Source organism: Coregonus clupeaformis, chromosome 29, assembly GCF_020615455.1.
Source record: "Coregonus clupeaformis isolate EN_2021a chromosome 29, ASM2061545v1, whole genome shotgun sequence".
In the NCBI taxonomy this organism is placed as follows: Eukaryota; Metazoa; Chordata; class Actinopteri; order Salmoniformes; family Salmonidae; genus Coregonus; species Coregonus clupeaformis.
The window spans coordinates 42,593,466-42,614,145 of record NC_059220.1 but is presented as its reverse complement, the minus strand read 5'-3'; the positions used below and the strand labels follow the sequence as shown (position 1 = coordinate 42,614,145).

The 20,680-nt window shown below is 42.6% G+C and overlaps 2 protein-coding genes across 6 annotated transcripts in view; one reads left to right on the top strand and one right to left on the bottom strand.

The window, feature by feature from the left end:
* Nucleotides 1-20,680, top strand: part of fancm (FA complementation group M) — a 95,711-nt gene that overhangs the window by 6,695 nt on the left and 68,336 nt on the right. The gene's annotated exons all lie outside the window — the stretch shown is intronic.
* Nucleotides 1,816-20,097, bottom strand: soul3 (heme-binding protein soul3). The gene is made up of 5 exons (XM_041855563.2): nt 19,483-20,097; nt 9,918-10,012; nt 3,469-3,610; nt 3,174-3,357; nt 1,816-2,683 (listed from the first exon to the last, which is right to left on the bottom strand). Exons 1-5 carry the CDS (start codon nt 19,733-19,735, stop codon nt 2,512-2,514), a joined length of 846 nt encoding a protein of 281 aa, XP_041711497.1. The 5' UTR covers nt 19,736-20,097; the 3' UTR covers nt 1,816-2,511.

The window sequence follows — 20,680 nt, the reverse complement described above, 5'->3', positions numbered from 1 at the left end:
CAATTGAGATGATGTGGCAGGACTTGAAACGAGCAGTTCATGCTTGAAAACCCACACGTCACGGAGTTAAAGCAGTTCTGCATGGAAGAGTGGGCCAAAATTCCTCCACAGCGACGTGAGAGACTGATCAACAACTACAGGAAGCGTTTGGTTGGAGTCATTGCAGCTAAAGGTGGCACAACCAGTTATTGAGTGTAAGGGGGCAATTACTTTTTCACACAGGGGAATTGGGTGTTGCATAACTTTGCTTATGAAATAAATTTGAAAATGTTGTTATTTGTTCACTTATGTTCCCTTTATCTAATATTAGGTTCTGGTTGAAGATCTGATAACATTCAGTATCACAAATGTAGAAAAAATTAGAAAGGGGGCAAATACTTTTTCATAGCACTGTACATGTTTATACAGTTCTGTGTTTCTCTATATGTCACTATTTTGCATCTTCAGTGTTTCCTTGACAGAAATAAAATGGCCTGCTTTACATACACTTTTTCACTGCTGATAAATCCACCCTTCTATTGCATTAAATTGTCTAAAGTTGGTAGTTATCATGGTGAAGATTACAATTAGGCCTATCCCTCCCCAATGCTGACTGGAATAGGTGTCATCGTTCAGGATTGTTAATTGCCTGGTAAAGATTCAAGTTCTTCGAGGTTTACAGTGTAACTGGCTCAATAATTAGATATCCACCCACTTTTCACAAAACATCACGTAAACGTCATTTGGCTCCTCTCTCTTCGGAGGAGGTCAAGACTATGTGATGAGAACAGCAGGTGCAGAGTAAAATCACTAGTTGGCCTATCAAGAAGGTCTTAACCCTTGAGTCAATTTCTGCGGCCCCACTGAAATCTAATTAGCATAATAAAAATATCCCCATAAAAATTAATTCCAAATATATTTTTTTGCATGGGCTGCGTCTCAATCAACCGCATCCGCCGATTCTTCCGCAGCTGCGGTGAAAGGTGGCAGAGCTACAGCGGTGTTTGTCAGATAATGAGGAATCCCGAAAAATCAGTCTTCTCACAAACGTCTGTAGTGTTTGGCCTACAAACTATTATGACCCCTCTATGGAAAGGTGAGTCTCTCACGAACACGTCGGTGGTTTTGCGCTACGACCCCCACAAGCGTCATGGGACTCGTCTGAAGTCGGTACCGCCGATCTGCCAACTTCTGTCTGTAGTGTCCGAACAGTTTGGGCTACACACTAATATGACCCCTCTATGGAAAGGTGAGTCTCTCACGAACACGTCGGTGGTTTTGCACTACGACCCCCACAAGCGTCATGGGACTCGTCTGAAGTCGGTACCGCCGATCTGCCAACTTCTGTCTGTAGTGTCCGAACAGTTTGGGCTACACACTAATATGAACCCTCTGTGGAAAGGTGAGTCTCTCACGAACACATACTTGTTGGTTGTTTTTGCTTTAGGACGCCCACAAGCCTAGCCCGATACCAGTTAAAAAATATTAATTGAAGTAAAATAAAGTATACACTGAGTGTAAAAAACATTAAGGACACCTGCTCTTTCCATGACAGACTGACCAAGTGAATCCAGGTGAAAGCTATGATCCCTTATTGATGTCACTTGTTAAATCCACTTCAATCAGTGTAGATGAAGAGAGGGGGGGAGACAGGATTTTTAAGCCTTGAGACATGGATTGTGTATGTGTGCCATTCAGAGGGTGAATGGGCAAGACAAAAGATTTAAGTGCCTTTGAAAGGGCTATAGTAGTAGGTGCCAGGCGCACCGATTTGTGTCAAGAGCTGCAACGCTGCTGGGTTTTTCACGCTCAACAGTTTCCCGTGTGTATCAAGAATGGTCCACCACCCAAAGGACATCCAGCCAACTTGGCACAACAGTGGGAAGCATTGGAGTCAACATGGGCCAGCATTGCTGTGGAACACTTTGGAGTCCATGTCCTGACGAATTGAGGCTTTTCTGAGGGCAAAATGGGGGGTGCAACTCAATATTAGGAAGGTGTTCTTAATGTTTTGTACACTCAGTGTGTATGGAAGTAGTTTAGTGTCTAAAAAAGGGGTTAAATATGTCAAGAAATATAAATAGTTTCCTGATCTTATCTCTCAGATATAGGACAGACACTTCAAAACAAACTTCCTTTAGATGTTTTTCCTTGTATGAATCTGTTATTCAATGCGTTTGTGGGCTAATAGCAGTAAGTCCAAATTAAATGTTTCATCAGATAATGTAATATATTTTTGGGTCCTAAAATCGAATATCTAAATGATCCTTCGTATGACCATCTGAAAACAATTCCATATGTTAGCTTAATAGAACCCCCCTCTTCCAGGTTTAGACTCTAGAAGGTTAATGGACCCAAATGATGCAGCCTTGCACAGAACTGGTAATAAGGACCTTTTTCAGCAAATTCCCTAAGTCTCTTCCCTCTAAAACAGGAAGGGGTTTCCATTAGGGGTGAATCGGTAGGGTCCGATAAGGACGGGGGTGTTGGGTGGGTCAAGTTCAGGAGGAGATTTCAAGGTTAGGCTGGCCCTCAAGGTCGCTCCAGGAACCAAATCTCATTCTGTCGATTTGCCGCTGCGGGGTTGGTGTAGCCGGCGACGATGAATGAGCAATTCACGCATACGGCGGGGGAGTCGAGCACTTCCGCCATGGTGCGGATCTCGTTGATGATGGTCACCTCGTTCGTGGCGCCAGCGAAGGCCCTGGAGCGAGAAAGGGGCACATAGGAATCGAATGAGATTTGATTCAAGTAGTGGAGGTGTGCGTTTTTGAAGGTATTTTAACCTCCCTACTCATTCTGCTGTTTAAATTCCCATGAGGCTTTTGAATAGACTGCTTTGAGATTGTCCAATATGCTATGAAAGTGAATATCACAATAGGCTAAATGGAAACAACTGGAGCCACTGTCATTTTTGGAAGCATAATGTCTAGCAAAAAAGTGTTGGCGTGGTGGCTAACTGACTGAAATAATGTAAATAACTTTAGCTAGTTAGTCTCTTGTGACTGACTTAACAAATGTTTGTGTCCAATAGAGTAGCTAACTAACTGCAGGCCGAAACAATTTGCTTGAAACTGAACTTTGTTCATGCTTCAAACTGACAGTGGCTCCAGTAATACATTTTGATGTTAACGTATCCATATTGGATTGTCATAAAATGTATCAGGCAGCACAAAATAATTGCAAACTACTACCTTGTGTATACAATAGTGGCAGGCCATTCCTCAATACTTATTTCTGTGTCAGAAGGCTGGGGTGGCTGGGCTTGGTATTCTGTGGGCAGGTAGTAGGCCACAGTGACGTCACTGGACAAGACGGAGTGGTTCTCGTCCGTGCGGATCACCGTCAGGATAGGGATGGTCATACCCAGATAGGTACCTAAGGACAGGACATGAACAACCAAGAGTCTGCAGTAGATTTGGCTAAACAAGGATGACGTTAGAAGAATATAGATTCAATGACTCCTGTAAACGCTGCTTTGGGACTCACCTGAGGAGTTCTGCTGGCAGATGTATCTCATGAGCTTCATGAAGCCGTAGCAGATGCTCTGCTCGTAGGTGTCCTCGTGAACCGTGATGCACGCCCAGTGGGCCTTCTCATAGTGGCGCTTCTCATAGAGCACGTCCCCACACTGTATAGACAGACACACACAGAAACAAAGGCTCAGGCTCATGCATTTGGCTGGGTCACTATTAGTGATGTGCGGATCAGCTGTTTGTTCACCCGCAATTCCTAATAACCCAGCCGCAACCACTCGACTATACAGTGCATTCGGAAAGTATTCAGACCCCTTGACTTTTTCCACATTTTGTTACGTTACAGCCTTTTCAAAAATTTATTAAATTGCCCTCGTCTTCTTGGCACACCTGTGTTTGGGGAGTTTATCCCATTCTTCTCTGCAGATCCTCTCAAGCTCTGTCAAGTTGGATGTGGAGCGTCGCTGCACAGCTATTTTCAGGTCTCAGAGACGTTCGATCGGGTTCAAGTACGGCATCTGGCTGGGCCACTCAAGGACATTCAGAGACTTGTCCCGTAGCCACTACTACATTGTCTTGGCTGTGTGCTTAGGTTCATTGTCCTGTTGGAAGGTGAACCTTCGCTCCAGTCTGAGGTCCTGAGTGCTCTGGAGCAGGTTATCAAGGATCTCTGTACTTTGCTCCGTTAATCTTTCCCTCAATCCTGACTAGTCTCCCAGTCCCTGCCGCTGAAAAACATCCCCACAGCATGATGCTGCCACCACCATGCTTCACCATGCTTCCTTTAGGTGCCTTTTGGCAAACTCCAAGTGGGCTGTCATGTGCCTTTTACTGAGGAGTGGCTTCCATATGGCCACTCTACCATAAAGGCCTGATTGGTGGAGCGCTGCATAGATGGTTGTCCTTCTGGAAGGTTCTCCCATCTTCAAAGAGGAACTCTGGGGCTCTGTCAGAGAGACCATGGGTTTCTTGGTCACATCCCTGACGACGGCCCATCTCCCCCGATTGCTCAGTTTGGCTGGGTGGCCAAGAGCCTAGGTGGTTCCAAACTTATTCCATTTAAGAATGATGGAGGCCATTGTGTTCTTGGGGACCTTCAATGCTCCAGATCTGTGCCTCGACACAATTCTGTCTCGGAGCTCTACGGACAATTCCTTCGACCTCATGGCTTGGTTTTTGCACTGACATGCACTGTCAACTGTGGGACCTTTATATATAGAAAGGTATGTGCCTTTCCAAATCATGTCCAATCAATTGAATTTACCACAGGTGGACTCCAATCAAGTTGTAGAAACATCAAGGATGATCAATGGAAACAGGAAGCACCTGAGCTCAATTTAGAGTCTCATAGCAAACGGTCTGAATATTATTTTTCTCAACCTGTTTTCGCTTGTCATTATGGGGTATTGTGTGTAGATTGATGAGAAAATGGTTTTTATTTAATCTATTTTAGAATAAGGCTGTAGCGTAACAAATTGTGGAAAAAGTCAAGGGGTCTGAATACCTTCCAAATGCACTATTATTTTTTCTCTATAGAAGTGCGCATAATGATTTTAGGAAAAAGCTGTTTTAAAAAATGAAAACTTCTCCAACTTCTGGACATGCCTCATAATATATGGTACAAATAATGTATACACTGAGTGCACAAAACATTAAGAACACCTGCTCTTTCCATGACAGACTGACCAGGTGAATCCAGGTGAAAGCTATGATCCCTTATTGATGTCACTTGTTAAATCCACTTCAATTAGTGTAGATGAAGGGGAGGAGACAGGTTAAAGAAAGATTTTTAATCTACTAAGCTATGTGGAATTGTTTTATATGGTCATACCAAGGATCATTTAGCTATTTGATTTTGAATTTTAAGACTCCTTGAAGTATCAAAAAATATGTACCAAAAATGTGATGGAAAAATGTTATTTGGCCTTACTGTTAATAGCCCATACAAACGCATTGAATAAGATTTACTACATGGAATAACAGTCCCCCCCAAAACAATCTAAAGGAAGTTTGTTCTGAAGTGTCTGTCCTATATCTGAGATAAGAAAGATCTGGATTTTTTATTAATTTTTTTGTCACTAAAACATATATACTTCCATTCATTTTTTTCCCAACTGGTACCGGGGGGACCTTCAGACGAGTCCTGAGGCCTGTGGGCAAAACAACCGTCCTAGAGCAAAGGGGTCGCCTTTTCACAGAGGGGTCATATTAGTGTGTAGCCCAAACTGTTCGGACGCTACAGACAATTTGTGAGAAGACCGATTTTCGGGATGTCTCATGGTCTCAAACACTGCTCTATCTCTGTCACCTTTCACCGCAGATGTGGAAGTGCGGCATCCAATGCAAAAAAACAGATCTCTCGCTTAAACTGACGGATTGTTATGGGGATTGATTTATGCCAATTTCTGTGCGGACATCGACCTTAGGGCTTGGCCAGAGAGTAGAGTTAACCCCCTAACTGACTTGAGGTAAGCCAGTTGGACCATTTTATTTTTACTTTCCCCAAGTGACTAAGAGGCTCATTGAATTGGCTGAGGGGATTGTCTTTATTCCCCTGTCCAAAATAAAATGGCAATCCCTGTTACATCGGCATTAATCATATTGTAAACACAACTTGGCTTTTGTGTCACGTCTCAACAGAAATGTGGTTGTCATTGACAGTGATAGTGAAAATGCGTTGGCACTGCGACCAGGATTTTAAACATGATAAACCGCAGAAGCGGTGTTCAGTCCTTGGGGAACTTTAATATGGCGAGTGATCAGTTCTCAGACGACGGAATTTGGTTGTCATCCTTTTATTAATCGCTTCTGTTTCATCACTATCTGCCTTTTGGTGGTGGGGCAAGGCCTCATTCTTGTTCAGTAAGAAAATACCATAAAATCAAGGATATCTACACTACATGACCAAAAGTATGTGGACACCTGCTCATCAAATATCTCATTCCAAAATCATGGGCATTAATATGGAGTTGGTCCCCCCTTTGCTGCTATAACAGCCTCCACTCTTCTGGGAAGGCTTTCCACTAGATGTTGGAAAATTGCTGCTGGGACTTGCTTCCATATAGCCACAACAGCATTAGTGAGGTCGGGCACTGACATTGGGCGATTAGGCCAACGTCGGCGTTCCAATTAATCCCAAAAGGTGCAAGATGGGGTTGAGGTCAGGGGTCTGTGCACGCCAGTCAAGTTCTTCCACACCGATCTTGACAAATCATTTCTGTATGGACCTCGCTTTGTGCACGGGGGCATTGTCATGCTGAAACAGGAAAGGGCCTTCCCCTAACTGTTGCCACAAAGTTGGAAGCACAGAATCGTTTTTCTTTTTTTTGGTCATTTAGCAGACGCACTTAACCCTAATTGCTCCTGTAAGTCGCTTTGGATAAGTGCCTTGCTCAAGGGCACATCGACAGATTTTTCACCTAGTCGGCTCGGGGATTAGAACCAGCGACCTTTCGGTTAATGGCACAACGCTCTTAACCACTAAGCTACCTGCCGTCACGTTTAGAATGTCATTGTATGCTGTAGCGTTAAGATTTCCCTTCACTGGAACTAAGGGGCCTAGCCCGAACCATGAAAAACAGCCCCAGAACAGTTGGCACTATGCATTGGGGCAGGTAGCGTTCTCCTGGCACTTGCCAAACCCAGATTCGTCCGTCGGACTGCCAGATGTGTGAAGCGTGATTCATCACTCCAGAGAACGCGTTTCCACTGCTCCAGAGTCCAATGGCGGCGAGCTTTACACCACTCCAGTCGATACTTGGCATTGCGCATGACGATCTTAGGCTTGTGTGCGGCTGCTCAGCCATGGAGACCCATTTCATGGATCTCCCGACGAACAATGCTGACATTGCTTCCAGAGGCAGTTTGGAACTCGGTAGTGAATGTTGCAACCGAGGACAGATGATTTTTACGAACTACAGCACTCAGCGGTCCCGTTCTGTGAGTTGTGTGGCCTACCACTTCGCGGCTGAGCCGTTTGTTGCTCCACTTACAGTTGAACGGGGCAGCTCTAGCAGGGCAGAAATTTAACGAACTGACTTGCTGGAAAGGTGGCATCCTATGACGTGCCACTCTTCAGTAAGGCCATCCTACTGCCAATGTTTGTCTATGGATGGCTATTTGTTCAATTTTATACACCTGTCAGCAACGGGTGTGGCTGAAATAGCCAAATCCACTAATTTGAAGGGGCGTCCACATACTTTTGTGTGTATATATAGTGTACCTCAAACCTTGAAGGCTGAATATGACCTCATTCCACAGTTGTACTATGAGGTCAAGTATGTATGTGTGGTCTTGGCCATGTGTGTTTTGTTAAGACTTGGGTAATCTTTAGCTATTGACTGGATTGATTGATGACCCCTTGGTGGTGGAAATTATTAGGATCATATTTTAATTTAGCATGAACTTGGTGAACTTAGCAGGCGTATTGCCACTTCTCAGGCCCTCTGAGCCATAACACTGTGACCTGAACTGCCTAACCCCCCCTCCCCATCCACTCCCCCACAACCAGATGTTACCAATTTGTAAGTCGCTCTGGATAAGAGCATCTGATAAATGACTTAAATGTAAATGTACAAATGTTCAGCTGGGAGTTGACAGCTGACTTAATGAGAGTTAAAGGGAAATTCCACAATTGTTCTACTTCATATTCATCATCTATAGCACCACCCCAACATACAGTTGAAGTCGGAAGTTTACATACACCTTAGCCAAAAACATTTAAACTCTGTTTTTCCCCATTTCTGACATTTAATCCTAGTAAAACTTCCCTGTCTTAGGTCTGTTAGGATCACCACTTTATTTTAAGAATGTGAAATGTCAGAATAATACTAGAGAGAATGATTTATTTCATCACATTCCCAGTGGGTCAGAATTGTACATACACTCAATTAGTATTTGGTAGCATTGCCTTTAAATTGTTTAGCTTGGGTCGAACGTTTCGGGTAGCCTTCCACAAGCTTCACACAATAAGTTGGGTGAATTTTGGCCTATTCCTCCTGACAGAGCTGGTGTAACGGAGTCAGGTTTGTAGGCCTCCTTGCTCGCACACGCTTTTCAGGTCTGCCCACACATTTTCATATAGGATTGAGGTCAGGGCTTAGTGATGGCCACTCCAATACCTTGACTTTGTTGTCCTTAAGCTATTTTGCCACAACTTTGGAAGAATGCTTGGGGTCATTGTCCATTTGGAAGACCCATTTGCGACCAAGTTTTAACTGATGTCTTGATATGTTGCTTCAATATATCCACATAATTTTCCTTCCTCATGATGCCATCTATTTTGTGAAGTGCACCAGTCCCTCCTGCAGCAAAGCACCCCCACAGCATGATGCTGCCACCCCCGTGCTTCAGTTGCAAACCGTAGTCTGGCTTTTTAATGGCGGTTTTGGAGCAGTGGCTTCTTCCTTGCTGAGCGGCCTTTCAGGTTATGTCGATATAGGACTCGTTTTACTGTGGATATAGATACTTTTGTACCTGTTTCCTCCAGAGTTTTAATGACTAACCTAAGTGTATGTAAACTTCCGATTTCAACTTTGTGAATATGGCGCGTTTCTATGTTTTGTAGTAAAAAAGCTAGAGTGTTTTCAATTAGTATGCAATGCCTACTCATAATTGGTTAAATCACACAATGTCATATTCCTCCATCTCTTTTACTTCAAAACCTAGAAACTATAAAATTTTCACATGTTGATGCTTGGGTGGTGCTGGCGATGATGAATATGAAGTTGAAAAATTGTGAAATTATTTTAACTGTCCTACAAGTGTACAGGCTTGGGGCAAAAAATTGGCCTAGATCACACTGTTCCTTGAAGGATGTTTGCATTTCAACTGATGCAAACTTACTGTAGTAGACACCAAATTGAAAGTGTGCTTGTATACTGACGCCACACACACACACACACTGCTGCTACTTACTGTCTTATCTATCCTGTTGCCTAGTCACTTTACCCCTACCTATATGTACAGTACACGGCTACCTCAGTTACCTCGTACCCCTGCACATCAACTCTGTACTGGTACTCCCTGTATATAGCTTTGTTATTTTCTACTCCCTGTATATAGCCATGTTATTTTTACTCATTTGTGTTCATTATTCACTGTATTTATTCCTCGTGTCACTTTTATTTTGTATCTTATCTTTAACTCTACATTGTTGGAAATTGACCCGTAAGTAAGCATTTCACTGTTAGTCTACACCTGTTTTCTGCGACGCATGTGACAAATAAAATCGGATTTAATTTGAAATTGCCTTCAATTTAGTGTGAATTGTCCGATAATAAAAAGGGCCTAATAAATGCCAGTTAGTAGACACTTTTAGCCAAAGCGACTTAGTGTGCATACATTTTTAGTATGTGTGATCCCTTCAGCCAAACAGGACCACACATTTTACAATGAGTCTTATTGCTTGGCTGGCAGAGTAGATATTGTTTGTTGGTGAATTTGTCACGATGATAGACTTGCCTTCTCCTTACGAGTGATGAGCGTGAAGGGCACGCGCTCCCGGTCGTGTTGGCCGTCGTTGTTGCTGGTGATCTGCTGGATGGGCTCGGCCATGTCTGTTTTGGAGAGAAAAACAAAGACTTGGTTAATTTTTATTGAGTTGCTTCAAGTAGGGTCGCCATAGTCCGGGACCTTCAGACGATTTGGGAAAGAGTGAGGAATTTTTCAACCCTACCTTCAAGTACAACAAATGTGGAGTCGGGTTGTATGCTTGTTGACAATGCTGTAGTGCTACTAACAAAACAGCCCATTCTTACATTTCCGATCCTGATTTGGGCTCCATAGATTCAGAAAAACGTATTGTCTGGCAATCTGCCTAATAAAGGTCAAACTAGTAAAGGCAAAGGCACTGAAATATAGACCCCTATGACATGACTGTAGCTAGTAGTAGTACAAGAAGTATTGGTTTCCTATTATAGACTATAGCAGCTGTTCCCAAACTAGGGGTCGCGACCCAATGTGGGGGTCGCCCGATATAAAAATGGGGTCGTGGGAGAATTTTCAAAATCCTGAAGGGGAATAATATACACAAATATATATTATAATATCGTCTTTGTATCTCAAAATCATTAATGTGGTTAACCTTAAAAATCGAAAACTATTCAAATCTGAAAGATAAAATTAGATAATGGGAAAAGGCTGTACTTGACCATTGCACATGAATAATTCCCAAGGTGAATTACTAGGCCCGCTAAGCTATGAAACCACACACTATTGCAGAGACTTTGATATTACCGGCCGCAATTGATATGGTGAAAACAATGTGCAGAGGCACAGAAACTCAAATCAATACCTTTGTCAGCTAACACTGTTAAACAATTTATGCTATTGCTAGCAATCAAGAGGAAACTCTGAACAACTCAAACTACTCAGCTTATGCTCTCCAAATGGACGTTAGCTGTGAGGGCCGAGATGCCCATGAATTGACTTTTGTTCGCTATACATGTCAGGGGATGCTTTTCACGAGGACATATTTTTCTGTCTCACGACTCCCAAGCATAAAAACGCACAGGGGATGTTCAGTGTGCTGCGTGGCTATATTGACGAAAAACTGATTCCATGGGATCGAATGGTGGGCTTTTGCACAGATGGGGCTCCATCTATGGCGGGACGGCGGGCAGGCCTCTGCGCTCTAGTTATGAATGTGTCTCCCTCTGCCATATGAACGCATTGTATGATACACCGAGAGCAACTGGCGGCAAAAGAATTATCTTCGATTGTAAACTACATCAAACCACATCCACTGCACGCACTTCTGTTCACAAAACTATGTGGAGATATGGGATCAGAGCATGGCTATGTTCTATTTTACACCGAGGCTTGGTGGTTATCGAGGGGGAGTGTTGGAAATATTTTTCACATTAAGAGAGGAACCTTTAAGACTTGGTTGACGTTCTGTTTAAGAAAATGTGTCTCCTTGCCTATGTAACAGACATATTTGGTAAACTAAATGAACTGAACGCAAGCATGCAGGGGAAATACAAAAACATTCTACAGATGATTGACTAGGGTCAGTGGATTCAGATCAGATTAAATAATTCTTATTGGAGAGAGTCTTTCAAAAGCGAACCATGCCCCCCTTCCTTCAGCTGTGAATGTTTCTAACAGAAAACAGCATCCGTAAGTTTCCCACACGAGTGATGACTGCTCACCTCCAAAGCTTGAAAGAGCACTTTGGGACATTTTTTACATTTTTACATTTTTTAGTCATTTAGCAGACGCTCTTATCCAGAGCGACTTAGTTAGTGAGTGCATACATATTTTATTTTTTTCATACCCCCCGTGGGAATCAAACCCACAACCCTGGCGTTGCAAACGCCATGCTCTACCAACTGAGCTACATCCCTACTTCCCAATCTGTTTGACATGCCGGTAAGTGAAATCGAACAGCTGATCGAGCTGTCATGTGACCGAATGCTGCTGACAACGCGTTCACAGGTCACTATTGAGGAGTTTTTGTTTGATTTAAAGGGAATACCCTGCCACCTCCCGCTGAGCATTAATGCAGCGGTCAAAACTAATGGGAATTAGGAACTCGGAAATCTCTGACTTCCGAGCGTTCAAGACAACTGGGAACTCGGAGGGAAAAAACGAGCTCCGACTGGGAAAAATCTTTTGAACGGTCATCCAATTCAGAATTCCAACACGGTCCTCATTTTAGAGCTCCGACTTTCCGACCTGAATATCAGTGACGTCATGATTTGACCTCGTATTTTTCAGAGCTCCCAGTTGTCTTGAAAGCGCCATAAAACTCATGGTACCCTTCGCCAGCTCATATCTGTGTGAAGCTGGATTCAGTGCGCTTATCTGCATTAAAACCAAATAGGTTAGATGTGACAGCAGAGATGAGGTGCACACTGTCGGCCATGCCCCCTAACTTTGGAAAGCTCCTACACGACATGCATCAAGCACACCCATCTCATTAGTGGTGGTGAGATAAGATACGTCAGACTAATTTGCAATTGACTGTCATAGCCCCACATTTAAAAGTATGTGATGGTGAGTTGAGAAGACAATCAGAAATACTGTTCATGTTTTTCAATTAATTGCCATTGCCCCAAATCAAAAAGTAAACATTGGCTATTAATTACATTAGTTGTTTTCACATGGTTGGGGTCACGAGAATTTTCAGAGATCAAAATGAGGTCGTGGGCCGAACCCCTGGCCTATAGTGAGTAGGCTTGGGCAGTCCCGGGATTAGTGTTGTCACAATACCAGGTTTAGTAACACGATACCCGATACGATCACAATACTCGATACCAAAACTATACAAAAGCAAAAAAAGAAGGCATATTAGCCAAAGTCACTTCATCCAGGCAGAAACTCAGCTACTGCTCTGTTCAATCGTTGGGCATCTTTTGAGTTAAATATCATTACATTTGAAATGTTTTAGGTCAGAATTTTTCAGAGGCAGCCATGTATGCATTAATGAACCAATTATACAATGACTTTGGTAAAAACAATCTAACTACATAACGCAATGGTAATAATTTATTTGAATGGTAAATCTCTAGGCTTGGACTGTATCCATATTGTCATACCGACCTTGTGCCATCCCGGGATGTTCGGTAATACACTGAACACAAGGGGCGCTATTTTCAAACCCCACTGAGCCTCTGGAATCCGAAGGTTAGCAATGCTAACAAGTACATGTAAAATCCCTTAGAGAATGCTAACAAGTGCATTTCAAACTCTTTACAGTTCTGACCTAAAGTATTTGCAGGACAGACATCCCAGCTCATAAAGTTATACAAGTAACAAAATAAAATGTTACTTACAGTTTGCTGCACGCACAAAACAAATATTAGACAGCAAGGCTCTTGATCCAGGAGGGGATTATCTGCTGTTACCAAACAAAGCTTGATTTGGGAAGAAGCTAACCACTTAGCAAAATAGCTAACTAGCTACTAAATTAGCAAACCAAATGCACAACTGCAGAGCATTTACAACATTTTAGACAGGTAACTTAATAGTTATAAGATATCTAGCTGGCAAACATTTTAGTTGTGAATTCCATATTAACTACATCACCTGGCACATGCTGCACAACAGTGAGTGACTCGCAAGGCTCCGTTCTCTCGTTGTTGTGTGCTTGTAAACAAACCTGTAAGCTTCATAATGAAAAATGTGACCTGTCTAACGTATTGCATAAGTCGACAGGTATTTACTTAAAGTAGCTACTAATACAAAAATCAGTAATGACGTCATTCACAATTGACTACAAAGTGTAAATAGGATCATTTGTCATAAAGTCAGTCTCGTCCAAAACTGAGTTTTGTAAGTGAGTTCGTCACGACTTACTGGAGGGATGGGCATGGATTACAGTTATGCCCAGTGCCCACTAACACGAGAGAATAGGGCTGGGCCCTATATACCGTATTTTAGTAAATACTGTACGGCTCCACAATTCGGACCAAATATCTTATTGCTATTTTTTGTGGGGCCTTATATTGCAATTGCGAATTTTTTAAAATATTTTTTAAAACTTGGTATTCATCAGACATGGTTTAAACAAGTGTCAGGGTAGAGAACATTACTTCTAAAATGAGATCTGAATGAATACATACTGCGCTAACTGAATACAAAACCAAATGTTCTACTAGACAAAAGGTCTGTTGTAGCCGTGTAATAATCCACGTATGAGCTCTGCTTCAACTTCTCCTTTAATTTGTAACCATAAGCCTAACTGACTGCAGCCCAATAGTGTGATTGAGCGCTCAATCCCTAACAAATGACCTCTAGTGTATGAAGGGGTATTGTTCATGTGAGTGCTAGGCTACAGTACAGCCTAATATTTGTTATCAGAAATGTCAATAAGCATATTTCCACTTTGTACAAAGTGTGGGGGCGGCTGAGGTTTACTGTTCAACATTGTAACCCACAGTATGTCAGGACAGGATTTAATAGCCCAAGCTTTCCCTTAACCAGAGCAGGCTAGGCTATAGCTCATCTGTTAAGCCTTTAATGCCTCAACGGTGGCTCCATGCTAAGTCTCCAATTAGTTAGTGGGAGGAGAGAGAACGAACAGGTGGGGGCCCCAGCCCCAGTCTAACTGGAACTCAATAAGCAGCATACCATAACTTCATTTACCAGTCCTCATCACTCAATGTTCAGCAGCCTACACATCCAACCAAAAGGGCATTTATTTCTACCCTGTGGCTCCGACACTAGCCTACTTCAACCTGGGTTGTGTTTAGCGCTGGGCGATATAGCCTAATAATCATGTCTTGATTTTTTTTCAAACTTATGGGTGATTCATGATATATACAAAAGTATGTGGACACCCCTTCAAATTAGTGTATTCGGCTATTTCAGCCACACCCATTGCTGACAGGTGTATAAAATTGAGCACACCGCCATGCAACCTCCATAGACAAACATTGGTAGTAGAATGGCCTTACTGAAGAGTTCAGTGACTCAACGTGGCACCGTCATAGGATGCCACCTTTCCATCAAGTCAGTTCGTCAAATTTCTGCCCTGCTAGAGCTTCCCCGGTCAACAGTAAGTGCTGTTATTGTGAAGTGGAAACGTCTAGGAGCAACAACGGCTCAGCCGCGAACTGGTAGGCCACACAAGCTCACAGAACGTGATCGGCGAGTGCTGAATCGCGTAAGAATCCTCTGTCCTCGTTTGCAACACTCACTACCGAGTTCAAAACTGCCTCTGGAAGCAACGGCAGCACAATAACTGTTCATCGGGAGCTTCATGAAATGGGTTTCCATGGCCGAGCAGCCTAAGATCACCATGTGCAATGCCTAGTGTTGGCTGGTGTGGTGTAAAGCTTCCGCCATTGGACTCTGGAGCAGTGGAACACGTTGTCTGGAGTGATGAATCACGCTTCACTTGGTGGATGCCAGGAGAACGCTACCTGCCCGAATGCATAGGCTAACTGTAAAGTTTGGTGGAGGAATAATGGTTCGGGCTAGGTGCCTTAGTTCCAGTGAAGGGAAATCTTAATCCTACAGCATCCAATGACATTCTAGACGATTCTGTGCTTCCAACTTTGTGGCAACAGTTTGGGGAAGGCTCTTTCCTGTTTCAGCATGACAATCCCCTTTGGAATGAATTTGAACGCGACTGCGAGCCAGGCCTAATCACCCAAAATCAGTGCCCGACCTCACTAATGCTCGTGGCTGAATGGAAGCAAGTCCCTGCAGCAATGTTCCAACATCTACTGGAAAGCCTTCCCAGAAGAGTGGAGGCTGTTATAGCAGCAAAGGAGGGACCAACTCCATATTAATGCCCATGATTTTGGAATGAGATGTTCAATACTTTTGGTCATGTAGTGTTACTCTAAATAAGCTTTCTTGTACAATTTAAAAATGTCAAATACACTGCATTTCAGACAGTCAGCAATAATCTAATGAATTAAGAGCTTGTGAAATTATACCTAGGCTAAATATAAGCCTTCCACAACCATAAAACCCACTCATTTAATTATTCTATTTAAATAGTTTAACCTGTTATGAAAATGCCTTTTTATTATAAATTTAACCAGAACCATGCATAATACACATTCAATAATAATGACTAACTTCTTGTAGCAGGCATTAGGCTATAGAAAATTAACACAGGTCTCACACTCAAGCACAAGCCCATGTGCTAGTGAGTAGCCAGCTAATCTTCATATTTCATTACATTACATTTGTACATTTATGTCATTTAGCAGACGCTCTTACCCAGAGCGACTTACAGTTAGTGCATACATTATTCTTTTTTATTTTCATACCCCATGGGAATCGAACTCACAACCCTGGCGTTGCAAACGCCATGCTCTACCAACTGAGCTACCTCCCTGCCGGCCATTCCCTCCCCTGGACGACGCTGGGCCAATTGTGCGCCGCCCCATTGGTCTCCCGGTTGCGGCCGGCTACAGCAGAGCCTGGATTCGAACCAGGATCTCTAGTGGCACAGCTAGCACTGCGATGCAGTGCCTTAGACCACTGCGCCACCCGGGAGACTATTTCAAGTATAGCCAACTTGGATCTATTTGCTAACAAGGTAGAACAGTTGAATTGTTATGAACACATCCTTCTGTCTGTCTCCAACTGTTTGAAAAGCATGCTTGTCCACTTTCTTCAAATGTTGAAATCAAGTGGTCTACCTTATTTCTCAGAATGAGAACGACTTGCCAATACCTTATATAATTCTGTTTTATGCTTATTGCTCATTTATAAAACACAGACTAGACAACTAGCATAACAGTCTTTGGCTAAAATGCTGCTAGCGGAACCGCGCGTGACAAACCGATCATACATTTTCCAGAATCTGTTCATTGATACTCTTGTTTTAGTAGGGTCTGTTCTGCGCGCAATTTGAGGAGTTGAAACATAAAAAGCGTGTTTGAAAAGGTTTAATTATTTATTATAGTAAAATAATGTCTCCAATGTGTTTCGGTTTCCATATGACCGATTTTCTGTTGGACCAAACCTCAAATGCAAATAGCGAGTTCAATCCGCTTGTCAGAGAGGAAGAAGTGATCTCTTATCTGTTTTTCTGTGAGTGGCTTGGTGTGTGTGTAAATTGGAAAGTGCACAGCCTACAAGCTATTGCACACAGCACAAAAGACGCGAAGGAGATGAGACCAAATGGACAACATGAGAACAAGCGGACATAAACGCTCAGAAAACCTTGATTCTTACAATATAGGCATTTGGAATATCGCGCAAAAACAAATGTAGAATTAATCTAATTAATTTGATATATCGCAAAGCCCTAGTTGTGTTCATTAGGCACTAAATTGGAGAAAACCAACTCAAACACGGAGGGGCTGTGGATATGTCCAATAAGAACCGCTAGTTTCCTTTCAAAAATGTTTTAGTAGTATGCCCTACTGAACACAACCCCAGACTGCAGGATGGGGTTACTGTACCCTACTGAACATACATACAGCTCTACTGGACTGTAGTGGAGGGGATACTTAGAATGTAGATTGAACAGCAGTAGTACTATTCAGAAGTTTTGACTTTACTCTGGGGACAGCTGCATAGACAGCCCAATCTGAGTGTACATTTTTAGCCCCCTGTAATTTTGCTGCAGGCTGCATTCCAGAGGGCCTAGTATGTCAGGCACAACTTTGCTCAGTTTCCTCTCAGTAATATAAGCAGTTCTGGGTACAAATCTGGTTGCAGTACAACCAGCCGCCTGGCTTCTGTGTGCAATAGGAGGCCTATCCATTGTTTGACTGTACGTGCAGACTGCTGCAATCTGTATTCTAGGGCTAGGGGGAATTGGGTCACTCAGTGTTGTTGCCTCATGTTAACCATAGACAGGGGTTTAAATTCAGGCCAAAATATTCACATTCTCCATAGTCAAGTTGGAAACAGAACAGTGTCTTCTTTCAACCTGGGGTTTTGTAGGCTATATGGCAGGGATCATCAACTAGATTCAGCCTAGGGCCAATTTATTTCTTGAGCGGATGGTCGGGCGGTCGGAACATAATGACAAATAATTTGTAGATGGCAAATTGACCTCAAGAAGCCCAAACAGATAGAAAGTTTGACAAAAACATAATAATTTCAAACCTTGCTTACATTTGTATACGATCACGTTTCTCTATGCGTGGGAATACTTGGGAACAGATTTCTTCAATAAAAATCACTTGGAGCTGGTTTTCCTGATGTTTAGTTTATTATGTCCAACAATAATAATAACACATGATTTTTCTTCGCTCAAAACTTGGGGGGAGACGCCAATTAGGGAACCCTGCTATATGCGGCATTTTTCAGCCATTACTGTATTCTGGCTATATTTTTCTGAGAGGTAGGTTATGAAAAAGTGATGCCATTTTCAGGGCGTGAAACATTGCTTTCAATATTTTGTTATTTGCTGAAAGAGTAGGTTCAACATTTCAATTGTTAATACTTTCAGTTAGGATTCTAAGTACCATATTTTTTTAAGTGTATTTATTTTATGGATCAAAACTATCCATGCATTCCAGTTGTATTGGTTTGCCTGTCATGGGGCGTTAGTGAACATTACAACCTAACGGTCAATCTTGAGGGGGTTGACCTGAACATTTACTGACCAGCCCTATTTTCCTCATTGTATGCACAGCAATTATTGTCCCTCAGGGATGAATACAATTTATTGAATATTTTATTTAAATTTTTTCCCAATTCAATTTTCCACGGACTTGTCATCATCTTCAAGATTTCTATGTTAGGAAAACGATTTCTTAATGGAGGCATTTCTTAAATGTCATTGGCATGATGTGTTGAAGACATATGAACAGTGGCACCTCATGCGAATGACTGCCAAAATGGCAATGGGCATCTGTTGGATCAGGGTTTGTTAATCATTTTAAAAGAGCCTCTACTGGTCACGAGGGGCAAAAGGATCAGGGGCTTTAAAAGGGGTTAAGTGACATCAGTCATGTTACTGCTACAAGCACTCATCTTACTAGGTTACGATTACATGTAGCCCCTCATTTTTACACATGGCACTAGCATTATTCACAGCCTATGATTTCATGTAGCTCAAGTACATTATAAATGTTTAATACATTTTAGTATACATTAACTAGCCTAGTTACAATAGTACCGTATGTGAGTGACTGTATACATTGTCTTGAGCGCTGATACAATGCATCCGTTTCTTGGCTTGGACACAGCAAATTACCCACAATGCACTGTTTTGACAGCCGTCAACATTGACCGATAGTTTAAATAACGTCGACAATGGTTTGAGTTTCAATTTGATGGCTGTATGTCTATTTGTGAAAAAAGTATAGGTAATTTGTGTCCGTTTAATGATAACGTCAGGCACCTTGATAACGACAACTACAGGAATAGTTCGAACTTGCTGGCTGATCTCTCGCGCATAAGTAGGTCAATCGATGAAACAGGAAATAAAAACAAAGTAGCCAACCTTGCACTCTTATTGTTGTCACAATTGTTGTCACAGTTTCAACCGTTTTGTTTATGCTGTCCATACAGCATTGTCACAAGAGAATTGCCCATACAAAATCCACTACTTTCTAAATTCGAAATGTACAGTGTGTGCTCTAAATCGCAAATGCTTTACCTCGAGGCACTTCCACCTGGTGTCCCCGAGCAGCGTCCTGCCAGTAGCTTAGCAATCTGTCTTGCTGCTCTTCGTCCTCCATCGTCTCACCCTCCTCTTCCAGACTTCCAATGCCCGAATCTGACAGTTGGTCTTCCGAAAAAGATTCCAGGTCCTCTAGCGTGATCGTCCCATATGAGGATCCGCTGCCGCCTCCACCACCGATACCGTCGAGTCCACCACCTCCGTTCATACGACAATTACCTGGCTGCATTCTCCACTCTTGGAAAAAATATTTAGATAAACGTATTCCAAAGCAAATGTGTACTGTAGGGTCTAAAGAAAGACAGCGTTTGGTGGTAGATCCGTCACAATCCGATGCTGTAAATTCTGATCCAGGTAAATCCGAATTAGGAAAACTTCGAATTAGGAAAACTTCAGGGCCATTTTTGCTCTAGTCTTGACGCTTATTCCGACGCATTTAGCAATGTTGTTTTCTTTACACAGCTGTGCAACCTATATTCTATTTACAAAAACCATTTCAAACTTCTCTACTGAAATTATTAATTGTCGACTGCAAAACAAATACCTTGCCTGTCATTACACGACTCTTTCCATGGACTGTAGTGAACTAAACTTGATGTTTATAGACGATGGAACACCACGTGACACCTGGCCACTCCTACTACTGCAAGACGGGATAAATGCTGAAGTCACCTGAACATCTTTGCCTGAATTCAGACGTTCTGCTTTCCCTTTGTCATTAGCAATTTCTATTGTTTTAAATCGGGTAGACAGTAAATTATTAGGTACAAATGTTGTTTTGCACATAAATCAGAGTGGGATGGTGTTTGTTTTCAGTAACTGGGAGAAGTGTTTCTCTCACAGATCTTTGGTCAGATATGCATATATCGTGAAGGCATTCTATTGAGTCCATTGAGTAGGGGAGATGGGAAGGGACAGGGTTATTAAAGAGTGATAGAGAATATGCTGACATGCGCACATTATATAATCCTCTGCTCTGATACATGGGGCACACTCAAAAGTCGCCATGCCTGCCCACCTTGCTGGAGTCTACCCTTCAGTGCAGTGCACACAGCATGGGAGAGAACCGGGCCAATGCTTTAACACAGAGGGAGATGACATCTTGGTTAAAAACAGACCTGGAGTCAACAAGACATGACGGGTGTCTTATTGGTTTAGCACTAGCAATTTGCCT